General features: G+C 48.2%; 5 protein-coding genes across 5 annotated transcripts; 3 read left to right on the top strand and 2 right to left on the bottom strand.

The window, feature by feature from the left end:
* Nucleotides 1-338: 338 nt before the first annotated feature.
* F4812DRAFT_348047 (uncharacterized protein) lies at nucleotides 339-2,731 on the bottom strand. Its single transcript, XM_047931696.1, has 2 exons — nucleotides 1,273-2,731; nucleotides 339-1,213 (listed from the first exon to the last, which is right to left on the bottom strand). The coding sequence occupies exons 1-2, from the start codon at nucleotides 2,591-2,593 to the stop codon at nucleotides 585-587; spliced, it is 1,950 nt and encodes a 649-aa protein (XP_047791139.1). The 5' UTR covers nucleotides 2,594-2,731; the 3' UTR covers nucleotides 339-584.
* Nucleotides 2,732-2,885: 154 nt separating this feature from the next.
* F4812DRAFT_424828 (uncharacterized protein) lies at nucleotides 2,886-4,711 on the top strand. The gene is made up of 2 exons (XM_047933864.1): nucleotides 2,886-3,824; nucleotides 3,967-4,711. Exons 1-2 carry the CDS (start codon nucleotides 3,028-3,030, stop codon nucleotides 4,376-4,378), a joined length of 1,209 nt encoding a protein of 402 aa, XP_047791138.1. The 5' UTR covers nucleotides 2,886-3,027; the 3' UTR covers nucleotides 4,379-4,711.
* A 315-nt stretch (nucleotides 4,712-5,026) lies between these two features.
* Nucleotides 5,027-9,428, bottom strand: F4812DRAFT_348011 (putative glyoxal oxidase). Its single transcript, XM_047931693.1, has 6 exons — nucleotides 8,964-9,428; nucleotides 8,788-8,912; nucleotides 8,546-8,735; nucleotides 8,316-8,449; nucleotides 8,200-8,261; nucleotides 5,027-8,102 (listed from the first exon to the last, which is right to left on the bottom strand). The coding sequence occupies exons 1-6, from the start codon at nucleotides 9,095-9,097 to the stop codon at nucleotides 5,271-5,273; spliced, it is 3,477 nt and encodes a 1,158-aa protein (XP_047791137.1). The 5' UTR covers nucleotides 9,098-9,428; the 3' UTR covers nucleotides 5,027-5,270.
* Nucleotides 9,429-11,665: 2,237 nt separating this feature from the next.
* F4812DRAFT_458346 (uncharacterized protein) lies at nucleotides 11,666-12,657 on the top strand (the record flags this gene model as incomplete). Its single annotated transcript, XM_047937348.1, has 2 exons — nucleotides 11,666-11,931; nucleotides 12,000-12,657. The coding sequence occupies 2 exons, from the start codon at nucleotides 11,666-11,668 to the stop codon at nucleotides 12,655-12,657; spliced, it is 924 nt and encodes a 307-aa protein (XP_047791136.1).
* Nucleotides 12,658-13,311: 654 nt separating this feature from the next.
* Nucleotides 13,312-17,259, top strand: F4812DRAFT_424813 (uncharacterized protein). The gene has a single exon (XM_047933863.1). The coding sequence runs from the start codon at nucleotides 13,823-13,825 to the stop codon at nucleotides 17,126-17,128; it is 3,306 nt and encodes a 1,101-aa protein (XP_047791135.1). The 5' UTR covers nucleotides 13,312-13,822; the 3' UTR covers nucleotides 17,129-17,259.
* The last annotated feature ends 57 nt before the right edge of the window (nucleotides 17,260-17,316 follow it).

Raw genomic sequence — 17,316 nt, 5'->3', positions numbered from 1 at the left:
ATGCATATTTCAGGGGTATATAGGGCGCAGCGTCTTCCAAGCAGAGTACCTAGACAGGCAAGTAAATGTTGATAGATCACTCCACGTATCATCCATCATGGGTTCTTTCTGGTGGCAGGCATAACCATGGCTCAGCTCAGCTAAGCCATCGTAAAGCCAGGCACGGGATAGTTTTCTACCTACCCTAGGTACTGAGTAAAGTACCTAGGTTATATTACATCTATCTATCGTACATATACCTGGTAACTTAATTCGTCACGCTTGAAGACTACTGGAGTTAGGCTATAGTTAACATGATCCCTATTCATTAGGCGAAGTTGCTTCATGACGCACGTTCCGCCCTTGACAGGCGTCGTAAATGGAGTGGGTGTCATGGTCATACTTATAACATATTGGATTGATCTAACAACGCCTGGCCTTCTTTCCCCTTACGAGCGAGCTAGCTACCCATTATATAGGAAGCCAGTGGACCCCCGATCCAGCCAGTATATCCATGTATCCCCACGTATCTCCGACAGTTCTTTTACCTGGCAACTCTGTATTCTCCTTGTTCGAAAGAAATATGCTGATCTGTATAGACGGGATCACGGGATGCTCTGGTGGTTATTACCTGTACTTGGTCGTGCCGAGCTAACGACTCCTTTGGATGCCTCTGAGGGGTGTGACTGCGACGTGTCTTTACTTTGGGATACTGACCATGCTATTGAACGGTCCAACGGCGCCTCTTTAATGTATGGCGATTTCCCTGAATGTAATACTGGTGATGTCGCTGTATCATACAGAACAACTCGTTTGTTCCAAGGAGTCTCAAGTGAGCCTCCTGACACTGTCTTACCATCAATACCATATAAGGTAGCATTGGTTTCAAAGCCACTATAGTTAGAGTTCCATGTGGAATAACGACGTTGTTTTCCTACCTCATGCTCTGCGACGTGGCAGCCAGCCTGTGAGATGATAACAGGAGTATCTAGTAAGTGGTTCGATGGGTGGCCCTCATTTTCTTTATATGACCTCTTATTGAAAGGTGCGATATAATCAAGGGAACGTGGAAATCCCACATACTTAGCTCCAAATTGAAGCTTCATGTCGTTAAGTATGTCTGACATAGGAATAACGTAGCCGTCACCAAGCGCGTCTACAGCGACGAGTTGTCCGTACACGATGGACGATTCGGTATCGACAACCCATGAGCCAGAGTCTCCATTACGTATGCCTGGAGATTCGATAAGTTCATCAGCACTGGATTAGAAGGGAGTATGTAGTATTTCTCACCTGGGGATCCCGATAAAGTGACCATGAAGGTCTCAACAAAATGTCTCCCCACTCCAAGTAGTATTCGACCAGATTCCGCCAATATATGTCCCTCCCTGCGGCCTGAAGTACCGGTGAATACAACAACACGCTTCTCGCCGGTATATCCGGGTCGCTGTGGAGATACTCTTAGAGGATCCGCTCTGGGCTGCGAACCCTCGTTTTTGGGCCGCAAATCCTCTTTGTCTAATGGTGTATATCGGAATAGGGCCCAATCCCAATCATCATGTTTCCGAATATTATAGACTTGGCCATTTTGAGGGGGGTCGACCACCTGGCCTAGTGTAACAATATTTTCAACGTTTTCGAAGAAAGATTGCGGTTCCTCGTAAGCATCCACACTAGATGAGTCGATCTCATACTCGTCGTCGGAATCTCCATAGTCTGCTTCTTCCCCTGGTTCGTATCCTTGGGTAATATCAATATCCACTATTCCGTCGCCCAGGTAAGACGGCTGTGCGGTTGATCTGTCGTTTTCTAGGATTGTAGTATCAGAACCGGCTGTGGATAGGTTATAGCCATCCTCATGAAGCATGTGGCCCGCGGTCATCCCAAAAAACTCTACATCATCATTCTCAGTTATTATCATGATAACGCCACCAAATGTTGCATATCGCTGCCCATAATTAAGTCCACGGAAGGAAATTGGAAGGCCATGAATGGGCCACGGTGCGATCCTAGTGATCTCCGAGAGCGAAGTTACAACTTCGATAAGCGATGAGCACAAACGGGGTTCGAATCCGAGGACGGTGATTTCGAAATTTGGTATGCTGCTATTAGGAGTATAAAGATGCAGGATGTCCTCTTTTTTGACAAGACGTCTAACTTCTCTCTTCAGCTCGCGCAGACAGAATATGAGAATATGCAATTGCGCGTCAACTGTCGAAGTTCCCATCATGGCAAGGCGGGTAGAGATGGGCTTATAGGGTTTTCGTCTTTTAGCATGACGTCGGTTCAATTCAACTAGCAGCAGTGTTTCGATAAAACGCCGGACCGGATTTAGTTTATTAATTGTCTCCTCGCCAATGGTTATATCCTGACGCGATATCTTTCTTCTGGAAGGTAGAAAATCCATGTATGTCTGGTTCGGTGTCGTGACCTGGGAGGAAGACCCTAAGTTGGCATCGTTCCCCGTCAGCCTTATTGAAGGAGCCTGAAGGTCGGTTCTTCCAGGCTTTGGCCATGGGAAAATGTTGTTCAATAACGAAGGCTGACTAGAATTGACAATCGAAACTATTGGATTCCTATGATGCCGCCCTTGGGCAAGTATAGGTTCCGACATGATGACTCGTGTGTCACTTGGCACCTAGTGCTTGAGATGACGCCCCTAAATGTGAGAAGGAATCAACAAAGATGAATCGGATATCAGGCTCGTCAGGCACTTATATAATCCCTCACTTTTTGTATTTTCCCACTTATGCCTACCTAAGGTACATACCCCTCCTCTATCGAAGATTTTCGGTGGCTGGCGCTTATAACGCAGCGTCTTATCACAAGCTCAGAGGGGAGAGGTACATTAGGTACCTATAAGCCATTGCGGCAGGCTGTGAGGCCTCCATGCATTGCCTACCTCTGAACATATTAGTACTCAGGCAGATAATACCAAGTAATAAAAATGCCGGCACCTATAATGATTTTCTTTACTAGGTACTTAACCTAAAGGCCTAGGTCATTAGAGCAAAGAGGAAGCCGATGATCTACTGTTAAAACGAAGATATGACTGTGTTTAAGTCGATGAACCCCCTTAAAAAAGCCACCCGAAACGATCTCGCCAACCTCTGTGAGGCTCTTTGGGGTTGGAAGCCCTGTGCTGATTGGATCGAGGAACAGAAGTACCATAAATGCCTTCACCAAGATCCCAGGTGTCATCATCAGAGAGCTGAAAGACTTCAACTATTTTTTGACTTCTACGGCGAGATCACCGCATATTACGTCCCCGAGTTTAGCAGCAGCTTGCCTCCAGCATTCAATAGCCATGGCGACCTCATTGCTATTATTCAGTACATCAAGAAAAATGCGGACAAGCCCCGCGTGCAGTTGACACTAGAACACTTCGGCATCAGCGGGCAGCCTAGAGTGAGCCCTAGTCCCAGCCCTTCGAGCGATCAAAACAGAGCTTTTGACCTAGCTGCGCGTGTGATAACGACGTTTGAATGCACGATTGAGGGGCAGGCTGATAGTCAGCTGGAAGCAGGATTACATCCTGCTATATGGCCTAGTGATAGAACGTTTAACCAATTCGTTGATTCATGCATTCCTAAACAGAGTCAACTCCGAGTTGGACCTTACAATGATATAGCCCAGCAGCCGCAGCTTCATCTCGGCTCCTTGACTGTGAAAAGATTAAAGAGGATTGCCAAATTAACCATAGTTCGAACCGATGATCTCGGCAGCCACCTCCTCTTGGACAGGAAGAATGGTACGGTTGCTATATACCATCATACAAGCGTTCTAAAGGAACATCTCATGATGGCCCAGACGCAGCATCATACCCCCGGACCATCCACTAGCCAGTAGGTTCATCACCAATGTCCAAAGAATATTGCTTTTACCACTTTAATTTTGATGAAAGATGGAATTCAGGATATATTTCTATTACTACAAATATCTCACATAACATACAATAGGTACATAAATAATACTAATCTTATTCAGGCATTCAAACCTCCCGAAAGATCTCGTCCAGGAGACCATGTACACGTTAAAGCACGTCCTTTTCCCCGTCGACCCAGAATCACGGTCACTTCTCCAATCCCTCATCACGAAGGACAAGTTCGACCCGGATCTCCGTAACGACATAGATACGTCATGGCAGCAACACGAGGCGCCGATGGTATACGAGCATTGGGGGCTCCGTTTAATGGACTTATACGACGAGATACAGACTCCCACTCCGCGGGGGTACCTGGAAAGATGGATGGAACGCAAGAGCGGTAGTAGATACGTCATGATGGCGACCTTGGCTGGTGTCCTGATTGCTATTATGCTGGGAGTCCTGAGTCTGGCGGTGAGCATATTTCAGGCGTGGGTTGGCTGGCAGCAGTGGCAACATCCAGTTTCTTCTTAGATTTCGGGTTTACCAACAGCGATTTTCATGGCAATAGGCATATTGTAGGATAAGTGGGGCAGAATAGGGGCAACAAGCTCCCTCGTAAGAGGATAGAAGACTAGGCGTTACTGGTTCAGTCTAATCTACTGTATATACGACCTTGACACTTACTCTGTATGTGGCATCCATCAAAGGGATCAACCTCTCTACCTACCTACCTAATATGATAAGGAAGGAGGTAGGTGCTTATCCCCCTCAAGTCCTGCGAGTAACTCCCGACGAAAATTATTTCCACCTCCCTACTTCGACGGTTCTATATGCCACGACTATCTCGACCATCTAATCGTCGACTAGGGATGAGAGAATGCGCTACTAATGCCTTACTTAAGCTTTAAATAGATGTCGTCGGTGCCTACCTATTAACCCGAGTTAGCAGGGCTGCGGGAGCGCTTGTTGGCAATTGGCAACTTCGAAATATTGCGCAAATGCTTGTGAAACTATTTTAATTTCTGCGTGAGAGTATAAATGTAGGTATCTTCCTGTTTATTCGGTTTCGAAATACTTCACCGACATCATTTCCTGGGCTACCTCTCGCCTGATACCCGAAAATAGATCTGCTTCACCTAGATATCAACGACAGCACAGAGGACACAAGAACGACTCAGGTGGTAGAGATATTATTTATTCCTGGTACTAACTAAAATATCGCGACGTCTTCCTGTCCTCCTAACCCCATGCCTTTCCCTCTCCCGACCTTCGAGTTCCCGACTAGCCCCGTCCCGCCTAGCCCCTTTTACCCCTGAATCAAGCCCAGACCCACTCGCTCCCTTTCAGCGAAGAAAGCACAAAGACCTCCAGCGCAAAAAAAACAACAACAAAAAAAAAGCCTACACGTAACCTCCCCTTCTCCTCAAACTCCCGGCCGCGTGAAACCCTCCCCCTGCGGCCAATTCCCCAGCTTCCCGGGGTCCCCCCCGATGCGCACGTACGTGCCGACGGCCGGTATGCCGTCCTGCAGGACGTACATCTGGTACCAGCCGGCGGGCGCGACGTGGACGCGGGGTGGCGCGACGACGGTGCACCTGGTGCCGTCGCACGAGACCTCGGGGAACAGGGTGCGCGCGCCCATCGAGTTGCCGTGGGTGCTGGACACGGCGCCGAGCAAGGAGACCTTGATCTCGCCGCGGGGCTCGTCCCCGAGGTAGAACGTCACTCTGTCGTTATAGTCCCAGTCCGTCTTCGCGACGGTGAAGGACGGCCGCGGCTTGCTGCTGTAGAGGTACGGCGGCGTGAATACCTCGACCCGTACCTCCTGCGGGTGCTTCCCGTCCTCCGGGTCGGACCCTGTGATCAGGACGCGCCCGTCGAGGAGCGTGATGGCCTCGCTGTGGTACAGGCGCGCAACGCTGGTGTTGGCCATGACCGACATGCGGGAACCGATGGGCTTGAACGGGTCGTAGAGAACGGCGTTGTAGTTGGGATCGTCCGCGAGACCGAAACCGGCAACGCCTTCGTGCGCGCCATTGGCAATGAGGTAAGTTCCGTCCGGCAAGGGTGCCATGCAGCTCATCACACGCTTGGAAGGCATACGCTCGAGGGTCCACTCGGGGTTGGGGGCTTCGGGGTACGTGGATACGCAGTTGTCGAGAGCCGAATGGCCGTCGGTCGAACCTCCGCACAATAGGATGCCGAGAGGATCCGTATAGGGGGCAAACTGCGGTAGGAGGACAGCAGATCCTTCAAGGGGATAGGTACGACCTCCGAGGTCGTCATTCACCGCGCCAGGCATGTTAGGTAGAGTCTTTATTGTGTCAAAGGTAACTTCATCCAGGATTCTGGCCTCGTTCCAATACGCGACGAAGATGCCGCCGCCGGGCAGGACTGCCAGGAATGGGTACAAATTATTCGGGTCTGTACGTTCAAGCCAATCCATATGAAGAACGGGGCCAACTTGAGGAAGTAACTCAAGGGAAGGTTCTGGCTTGTCGTTCGAACCAATCTCACCGCCGACGACTAAAATAGACCCGTTTGCCATTAACATAGCGGTTGGGTACCATCTCCCCCTTTGAAGTTTTAAAGCGTTGACATTTTCCTCCCAATCGTTTGTGCCTTTGACGCCGTTTGATCCATCGGGCGTGTATAGACGGACGCCGTACGTAGAATCGAGGGACCAACCGCCTACAGTAAGCTGTCTTCCTGCCTTGTCGGGTAGAATGAGTCCAGCTGAGCAGAAGATATCCGTCTTGACGTGCATGGTCCTCCAGGCAGCATCGAAGTTGTCAAGTTGACTAAGGTCAAGTTCATAAGCCCCTGTGCTGTTTGCGGCACCAGTTCCCCATTTCTCTAGGAAGGTCACCTTGCCGGTAATTGACTGCATGGTCATCAAAGGAGTAACAACGCCGCCGACCAAGTTGGAATAGGTGCCCGCGTCGTTTCCTTCAGGGTAATTGAACACATAAAGGGGCTTTTCGCCAGTCCAATAGTATATTGAAAGGCGAGCACCACCTCCGCATATCGCGGAGGCGTTTCCAGCACATACAATATTACATTCGTTCTCCGGTCTCAAAGTAGAACCCGAAGCACCAACGTCCATCGGGTCGCCACAATAACATTCTTCACCATACTCCAAACCGCCGGCAGCATAGCCAAAAGAAGCACACTTCCCGAGACATTGCTCCGGGGTCATGGTGTTGGGGAACCTTAGGGACCAAAAAAGGGTCCTCTTATTGTTAACATTATCCTCGTAGCAACCTTGATACGTCCAAGTACCGTTGACATTTTTTATGGGAGCTGGTTCTTTAAAAGTCTGTGGTGTGCCCTTCGAGTAAACGGATAAATACCCGGCGCCTCCACACATGACCTTACTGTTGCCTCCGCAAGGGGTTGCGCATTTCGAAGTATCATTGCCTCGAACACCGCCGTTGTAGATAGCATTGCCACAGAAGCACTGTGTATAGTACTCAGTACCCGACACAATGTAGTCTTTATCAGCGCAGAGTTGTGCACATTTCTGTGGTGTCAGTTGAGGGTCGTCTGGAGCTTGGTAAGTTGATAAGATACGACCGTTGGGCCCGTCCTGCCAGCAACCTTGGTCGGTCCAGCCATCAGGAAACCCAGTAGGTTCTGGTGTTCCTGGATCGACACTGGTTGGACCTGAGCTACTAGTAGTTGTCGAGACCGAAGTTCCGTTCTTGATATAAACTGACAGACGATTGCCGCTGCCACAATACGCCCATTGGTCTCCAGCACAAAGCATATTGCAATCACTTTCGGGAGCTTCGACAGAGCCACTTTCAAAAGAATTGCCACAGTAGCATTCACGGGAATACTCGGTACCAAAGTACGTCGTCCCCTTGGCGCTGCAAAAAGTCCAACAACTGTCTAATGTCATAGCATCGTCCGCATAGGTGTATAGGCTCAATGCACGGATGTTAGTAGCCTCAGTCTCACAGCCATACCAAATGTAATCGCCTATTGATGAGGGTTGTGAAGGTGCCGTGGGACTTGAGCTGGTGGAAGAAACACTGCTTGTGCTAGTAACAATCGGCTCGGTGGTGGTGGGGGTGGTGTCTCTTGGGGCAACTGAACGAGCATTGATAGACAAACTCGTCACTGTTACGACAGTCCCAGAAGAAGCTTCAGGCACAGAACCTGACTTAACCCCGGTAGGTCTACTATACGTGGTGTTGAACTCATACACGTTCAGGTGGCAAGGTCCCCCGCAAACCTCTGAAGCATTCGCCTATGATTTATGAAGTTAGTAACAATAATCCGTCATTGAGACTCATTTATGACGAAGGAGAAAGTAGGTCGAAACACGCATTTCTCAATTTTCATACCTTACAAGCCGTATCACAGCCATTGGATATTGTAGCGCCATTTGCAATAGTATTACCGCAATCTTTTGATAGTAAGTTGACGTGATCCTACCCGAATATGTCAAAGAGTAACTTACAGCACTCGTCGCCGTTCTTGGTACCAGCAAAAGCATAGCCAGCTGTACGGCATGCAGACGTACAGCTTTCCGCGTTGAGTGGTGAAGTAGAGATAGGGGCCTTATAAGTCAAGCACCGGCCACTAATTCCCTCGCTAGGTAGTATAATTTGTTAGCCCGAATACGAAGTAAATTGATGTTCGGAGCAGGCAAGGCCGTGTCTAGGCCAGTGATCAGTGGGAGAGACTCACGAGTGACATCCAATATGCACCCAGTTAGGAACGTTGATATTCGGCTTGGGGCCTGCGTTGTACGGGTTGAAAAACAAGGATAAGAAGTTCGGATCTCCGCACGTTTGCGTATTATTATTGGAGCAACTTATTGAACATCTCCTCGGATCTTTGACTTCTGTGACTCCATTGGCCAATTCATTTCCACAGACTGACAATAGTCAATATAAATATAACTATGCTCGGGCAGGGAACGAACTCACAACACTCGTTTAGATTGTTAACTCCAGCGTAAGGAAACCCCCCTTTATCACAGAACGCGACGCAGTTCTCTGGGGTCGTCGTATCGGAAGGAGATGTAGAGACATTGATCGTCCTACCAGCATCGCTTATGTCCGCTTAGTGTTAATGTTCATAGTTCTCGGAATAAGTTACTTACTCGTAACAACCCTTGTGATGCCATTTTCCGCCGAGCTGTGGGACCCTTAAGACTGTCTGCTGCGCTATAGAAGGAAACGCGGATATTAGAGATACATAGAATAAGAGAAAGGATAAGACTTGAGTAGCCTGCATGATGAAAATCTTGTTGGGCAGCCCAAACTCCCATTCACAGACGTTAGGGACACAAATCTAGAGCTGTGGGAAGATAGTTCGCATAGGACGCCTGAGGAGTTGCGCACGATAAACGCTAATGATATATAAGCTAGTTTTGCCAGAGTACAATATGCTATTGCTTTTTTCCCATAGTAATGAAATCGGCTGGACCTCATTGCAACCCACTCCGGGATGTACCACAGTTAGGGACCAAATCAGGTGGATGACAAGGCCAATAGCAGCATTCACACCATCGCTTGATAGCGATGTCTAATTTCCACACTAGCGTAACTCGGTTGAAGGGCTGTGTAATAGAATCTAGACTCCACCGGAGCCGCAGAGGTATTCTTGCATAGATGTGGAGTGGTTGGCCTTTTCTGAGAACATGCGTCAGTATCGTGCGATGGACTCGGTCGTGGGGTTGTGTCTACCAGCTTCCGTTCCCTCTTGTATCGGACCAGGTCTATTGGTGGTGACAGTCCCCAATTCAGAAAGTGGCATTGACTTAGTCTCCCAGCACTTCGGTAAGTTGGCTAGCAGTATGCTTAGCTGGATCATGAGCCCGTTGAACTGTTGGAGACAAGCCGATAGGGAATGATTGATACGAGCTTCAGGGGTAAGAAAAGAAAACAGTGGGATGGCGCATGGCAACAAGGGTAAGAAGATATGATGGTCTCCGAAAGCGTGGGCTAATGCTCACGTAAAGCTGCGTGTCAATATTTCGGTTCCTAATGATGCACATAAGCGCCTAAGAGAAATATGAGAAATAAGAGATTTTGTTGAAGATGAATAATTAAAAACTTCCGTTAAGATCCTGTGGCATATATATTTGACGCCGTCTCGGTTGCACATGCCCATCCCATACTTGGCATCTAAAGAATGGCATGTACGTAGATATTGTATGCACTTGCAGGGGACAGAGCGGTGATGTATCATAGAAGCAGAGACGTCGTATTGGGAGGAGAGGTAGCTGGGTAACTGCCAATCCAGCGCTTACTTTAATGATGTGGCTTTTGGCAGATGCATCACCTCGTCAGGTGGAGGCGGCGAGAAAAGTGCATCTCTTCTATAGGTCATATTTGCCTTGCCGAACTGCTTAAGCCACTTCATAGACCCCGTCAAAAAACGGCTATGAAAGGTATGTGGGTTGACAGCGGCTCCCCTTTCTTTGCCTAGGGACTTCTATCGCAACTGATGTTCTTTTCGCACTTCTCGGGTACTATATCCGAAGGTTCTTTCTAGAGTCCTTGGCGAGTTAACCTTAGGTACCTTACCTCTATGGCAACTACCTAGCCCATGGGAATATTGAATTTCTTGAAGTAACGATCATTGAAACCAGGTAGACAACAGAATTAGGTAATGATCACGTCTGTAAGAAATTCACCTGATGATATCAGTTCCTTCGATCATACGAGTCAATATAAATGAACTTACTGCGGCCTAGCAAGAAAGATGTTGAGGGCTGTCAGCTGTCAATGTTCACTGATCGACGTTAAGTGGCTGATGTCTGGTTGTATTGCATTTCGTGCCAAAAAAGAAAAAGACAAACAAAAAAGACGATAGGTATCTCTCCTCAATGCAGCCTTCCCACGCAAGTGCTGCATACGAGGCCGGCTGCAGGTATCTGGGTTGCGAATCGCTTTCTTATCTTGTTTAAGCCAATGGCGGAGGCCCGCAGGTGTTGATTCTTGGTTGTCGCAGTCAGCTCGTGGATCTTATGCTGCAGGAAATTGTAACGGTATGATATTTTCCATGAGGTTACTTTTTTGCTACTAATTTTGACTTCAGTTCCCCAACGCAAGCATCGCTTCCGAAAACTGTCGTGTAACTCTCGGCGCCGAGCACAGTTTAAGGGGCGCAATCCTGCAAGTGAGAAAATATGAGGGAAGCGTTGGGCGACATTTGCATGAAACTCGCCGAGAGGCGAAGCTACCTAACCTAATGGTTGGTAGAAACCAGTAGCACATCTCTAAAAGCTGTCTGCTGTATGCAATCTGTGTCGAACTATTGTGAGTACTTAATACAGGTAGCTTGCATCAAACTTGGGACCTTTTCTCCGTCAACCTCATGTTCCAATACTTACGAGTCTTATTCCAGCATCGCTTTCAAAACAGCATTCCTTATTATAAAACAGGAATCTGCGTGGAATAAACTATAAAGGCTAGTTTCTTAGGCTCCTTCAGCCTGCTTGCCGCCGCCCTAAGCTTTTTGACGAGAGACTCCTGGGGTGATAAGTGATAGGAAGGCGGCCCCCTGGATCCCTTCAGCTCTCTGATGCTACTCGGCGCACGCGAACCATAGTTGGTGCCTGTAGCTGAAGCTTTGTAGACTACCTAGAGTACTTGGTCTCGAGATATGAGATAAAGATGATAATGATTGTTTGATAGAATGACGTGCCCATAGCTGCCATGTAAAAATTTAGTTAGCGTAGGGATAGCTGCATAGGTCTGGTGAGGTCAGGTACCTTGGGTACCTAACGTATTCAATAAACACGCGCAGACGCTTTCTGGCCTCATACAAACAAGAATAACCTAAATTGACGTTACGATGGGAAATAATACCCTAACCAAGAACTGGTGGTTATCAAAACCATTAGAATGGGACGCTTGGAAAGTCGAATTCAAGAAACAAGCAAGAATCTACGACCTTTGGGACTGGATCAATCCCGAGAATATTGATGATGAAGGCAATCCAATTTACCCCCTATTGCCCAAACCAGAACCACCAGCTAAATCAGCATATAACCGACAAAGTGGTCTCCCAGTCAACACCAACAATGATCAACATCCAGCTAGACCTGGCACATCCGTTGAGTCAGGGGATGCGGGTCCACCAACGTCGGCACGAGAGATGACTCCCGAAAGTCGCAAACAATATATAGAAGACTTCCAAGAGTACTCGATGCAAATATTCCCGTACAATATTCAACAAGAGAAAATCAGCAGCTTAACAAGTTCATGGCAACAACTGTATCTAAGCCGTACTATGAGATATCGTCAGCTGCGGATGGTACTATGCGAGATACGTATATCATGTTACGAGCAAACTTAGAAAACCAAGATACCGCCTACATTGAAGTTACATGCAAATATAAGAAGACCGTGGCGCCCCTCTCAGAGCCTCCCGAAAGTTGGGAAGCTTGGATTGTAAACTGGCATACCACAATCCAAAAGGCTTTAGCACTAAGCATCCCCTGCGTCAGGGATCCAAAGGCGTGGTTCTCTGACCTTGTAAAGGCCCTCCAGCCGGTAATTCCCCAATGGATAAATACGGTGGCACCGGTACTAGAATCGGGAGTAACCTCAGGGACATTCACATACTACATGATTGCACACATGCTGAGGGAACGCCTGTGTATGCACAGAATCAGCGAAAACGATGACTCGGAACTCGAGGATAACAAACCCCAGACCTGGAGAACGTTACACCTACCAGCACAGCCGAATCGACGCCAAAGCAGTTTTAACAAGCGAAAGCGGGCTAACACCGGATCCCAACAAGGCACGAGATGGCGAAGCCCTCAACGTTCCAGGGTATGATGGTAAGGCTTGCCGAGGCCTACTCGATATTGCAGATTGTTTTTATGTGTTTGTCTCGAGAAAAAGGGAAAAAAAAGGCCTGACTATTTCAGGCCGAATTAAAGCACTGCAGCACTCGTAGAGATAAACATGAAGAAATCAGACGGAGTTGCAAAAGTGCAAGCCCTGGAAGACAGAAAAGAGAGGAACCAACTGTTCTAACAACATGTTAGGTAGTTGACTACCTAACCTAAGGTACCTACATAGGTAACTGATAGGCAAACTGCAAGCACTGAAATAAATGCGTCCTTTGTGGTGACCTCATCCTATGCCGCTGTCAAAGTCAGTTAATATACGTGATGTAGGGATGGGTCGATCTATTCAGTAGGCCTGCATGATGTGAATGAATTCACAAGTGAACTTTTGCAATGGAAGTTAAAGAGAGTTAAAATGTCAAAATGGCATTCTAGTTGAAGTGGATTATTACCTTAGGTAATCATAGGTCGTAGTTCCCGCATCTTTTCACAGCAGCGCATGCAGCAGACGGACAACCTACCCGCAGGCACTAAACTCGCCTCGGCTAGGCAGTGATAATAGCTTGTAGATAGCGGGTCGTAACCCTACGATCTTTCGTTTGTATGGATAGCTGGCAGATGGATTCCAACAAAGCCTCGACCCCGACTTCATCTCCACTAAATCCGACTTTAGCCTTCCTTTTCTCGACCTTGACTCATAGCCTTACATCCTACACATAATGATCTCATATTTTCATGCAGGGATTATTCTGTTTTAACACGATCATTATCGCCTCACACATATTATTCTTCTAGTGGGATATAAACTAAGGTCGTCGCCACGAATGGCTTCATGAAACCGTTGGAAGCTATACCCGTTTTTATTATTATTATTATTACTGGTCAACTCGCACGAATTTCACGGAGTCGTTCTCTACTTTTCCTTTTTCCCTTTACAAAAAGTCTCTCTTTAATTCATATTTTGCCACGCAGCACCGCATACGCATAAGCGCTGCTTACAAATTTTCATATCTACAAGTCGTTGATTTTCGCATCTTTCAAAGCCGCTGTATTTCAAAAAGCGCATAACGAGACGGTTTCTTTTAGTACCTGGTTACCTAGATTACGCCATAATAGGCCTATCTAAGTTAACGACCACGGGCAGTTCAACTATGGAGGGTTCACAACCATCCGAACCACAACAAAATCCCACCCCAAGAAATCGCAATCATCGGCCTCGGGGTGGTAGAACATCCGGTAATCGTGGGAGCCGTGGAGGCCGTGGAGGGCGCGGCAACCGAGGTCACCATGGCCAGCAAGGCGTCGAGAGGAACGAGGCATCACCAGCAAATCCCGAAGTCTCCACTGCTTCTCCAGCTACGGCGCCTTCAAATGCCAATAGTCGCGGCGGTGGTGGTCGAAGGGCATCCAGGGGTCAAAGGAGAGGACGTGGTGAAAATGTCCAGAGAGCAACGATGTCAAGACCTCGAAACTTTGGTGGACACCTAACAACTAACAATGAGGAACCCGGTGCAGCGAATTCAACATCTTTAAACGCCGATGTTGCGGAGTTTGTTCCACGCCAACCGTTAGCTGACGTAAATAACAGCATAGTCATAAAACCACAGGCCAAGAGCAGTGGTGGCAGAAAAGCTTCAAAATCTAGTGCTTTGGATCTAACTACGCGCATTTCTGAGGATATCAGCAACGGTCAATACGAATGCGTTATTTGCACGAATGAGGTGTTGCGGAACTCGAAGGTCTGGTCATGTTCGATATGTTGGACCGCAACGCATATGGGCTGCGTTAAAAAATGGTTCTCCAATCGGACAATTAATTCGGACCAGATCAACTGGAGGTGTCCGGGATGCAATTCCCCTTTGACAGATGAACCTACCACGTATCATTGTTGGTGTGGTAAGGAAATCAACCCTCAACCTATACCTGGGCTTGGTCCCCATAGTTGCGGTCAAACGTGCTCAAAACCTAGAGCGACTTGTCCTCATCCATGTCCCATCGAATGCCATCCCGGCCCTTGTCCGCCTTGTCAGCTTATGGGGCCGACGCAATCCTGTTTCTGTGGTAAACTGACGTCTACAAAGCGCTGTGGTGAAACAGATTATGTTAACGGATGGAGTTGCCACGGGGTTTGTGGAGATCTACTTCCCTGTGGAGAGCATGAGTGCCAAAGGGAGTGCCATTCCGGCCTCTGTGGCGCTTGTGATATTCCCGTCCTATCTCTCTGCTATTGTGGGCGAGAGTCTAAGAATATCCCTTGTGATCAGCGTGGTGATAAACGAGAATCTTATAACCACGGCCAAGTCAAGGTCGAAGAAGATATTGCGAAGAGCGAGGACTTACCCGAGCATTGGTACTGGGGTAGTTTTGAGTGCGATGCTTTCTGCGGCAGGTACTTCGATTGCCAAAAGCACCGTTGTCAGCGGAGATGTCACCCTCAAGATGAGAACGATGAGCATTGTCCGTTTTCTCCTGATTTGATTACTCATTGCCCGTGTGGGAAAACACCACTGGTTGATATATTGGATCAGCCAAGGGAAAGTTGCGACGACCCGATCCCTAATTGCGGAAAAATATGCAATAAATTATTGTCGTGCGGGCATTTTTGCCGCGACACATGTCATGCTGGGTCTTGTGCTCCATGTATGCAGACGATGGAAATCAGCTGTAGATGTGGCCGGACAAAGACGACCTCAATATGCCACCAAGGAATGATTGCGACTCCAGAATGCATGAGAATATGTCGTGTTCAGCTTAATTGTGGGAGGCATGAACATGGCGAGCATTGCTGCCCCGGAGAAAAGAAGGCGATGGAACGTGCAGCCGCTAGACGAAAGAATAGGAACGCTGGTCCGACAGTTAATGAAGTGGAAGCGGAGCATATCTGTACTCGCCCCTGTGGTCGAGCTCTTAAATGCGGAAAGCATCAATGTCAACAGATGTGCCACAAGGGACCCTGTTCTTCATGTCCCGAAGCTATTTTCGAGGAAATTAGCTGCAACTGTGGTAGGACGGTCCTCCAACCGCCGCAACCCTGTGGTACCCAGGCGCCAGAATGTCGCTTCGACTGTACCAGGCCTCGCCCGTGTGGCCACCCCCAAGTTTCCCATAATTGTCATACCGATGAAGACTCTTGTCCAAAGTGTCCGTTCCTTGTTGAGAAGCGGTGCATATGCGGCAAGAAAGCACTGAAGAACCAGCCATGCTGGTTCGAAGAGCCGCGTTGTGGCTTACCCTGCGGAAAGAAACTTAAGTGTGGTGCTCACACGTGTAAGAAAACCTGCCACCGTTTAGGCGAGTGTGAAGACGCCGATATCCCAGGGTCTCGATGTGGACAGTCCTGCGGTAAAAAACGAACTTGTGGTCATCTTGACATCGAACAGTGCCATGCCCCATACCCGTGCAAGGAGGAGAAACCCTGCCAAGCGAAAACATTTATCACTTGCGATTGTCAACGGAAAAAACAAGAAGTTAGGTGCATGGCAACCAAGCGTAATTCGTCACCCCAACGGGATACTATCAAGTGCGACGACGAATGTCTTCGCTTACAGCGAAATGCTCTCTTAGCAAATGCCCTCAACATCGACCCCCTTACTCATACGGATGATCACGTACCATACTCTAACACGACTATAAAGCTTTACAAGGATGATCCGCAGTTTGCTCAGACTTACGAGCAAGAATTCCGCATCTTCGCAGCAGACCAGACACGAAAGTTTTACCGGTTCAAGCCAATGAAATCTCAGCAGCGAGCGTTTCTTCACTCCCTTGCAGAGGATTTTGGATTTGACAGTGAAAGCGCCGACCCAGAGCCTCACCGGCATGTATGTCTCTTCAAGACACCGCGGTTTGTGTCGGCGCCTATGAAATCGCTCGCACAATGTATAAAGAACAAGCCTCTAGCACAAGCTCCGCCTCCGAAACCGTCGACGCCGGCTAATGAGGACATCTCAATGAAGCAGCCTTTTAACGCTCTGCTTTTGACAGCGCCACAGTTTGGATTGACCATCGAGGAGCTTAATTCGGCGCTTCAGCGAGAGTACACTGCCTACCCCGATATAAAGTTCGAAACGAGTTTCTTACCATCCAACGAGGTGGTTATCAAAGGTTCTGGCCCGCTAGCGCCGCAAAGTCTGGAGTCTTCGCTTTCTTCCCTCAAACCCAGTCTATCAGCCAAGGTCACAAGCTCGGGATTTGCCAGCAGTGTTTCCCTGTGCCACGTTGACGAGCACTTGAATGTATTGCGGAACGAAAAGGATACTCAAAGGAAAGGAAACGAGGGTTGGAGTTCGGTTATGCGCCGCTCCGCCCGCCCGAAGCCAGCTGCTGTCCCGGCTGCTTCAGACATGCCGCGCAGGGCCGGATTTGTCGCTTTAAGGAGAGAGCCGAAGAAGAAGATTGAGGAACAGCCTGTCGAGGAGGATTGGGAGACGGCGGCTGAGAAGTTAGACGAGGCGTGAAAGCGTTGTTATGTGTAAGGTATATAACGTGAATGATACCCCTTAAAAGAGTAGTTCATCATCCATGGTCTTACAATAAGTAGTGATGGCAAATTAAAATTATGAATACCTACTTACCTTCTAGTAATATCGATATAAACTTCGATATTGGTGTGTCTAATGGTATTATCGTCTTTCTCACCTGTCAA

Source organism: Daldinia caldariorum (assembly GCF_022478825.1).
Source record: "Daldinia caldariorum strain CBS 122874 unplaced genomic scaffold F4812scaffold_6, whole genome shotgun sequence".
NCBI lineage: Eukaryota > Fungi > Ascomycota > Sordariomycetes > Xylariales > Hypoxylaceae > Daldinia > Daldinia caldariorum.
Note: the sequence above shows the minus strand (reverse complement) of the source record. Positions and strands in the feature narration are given on the sequence as shown.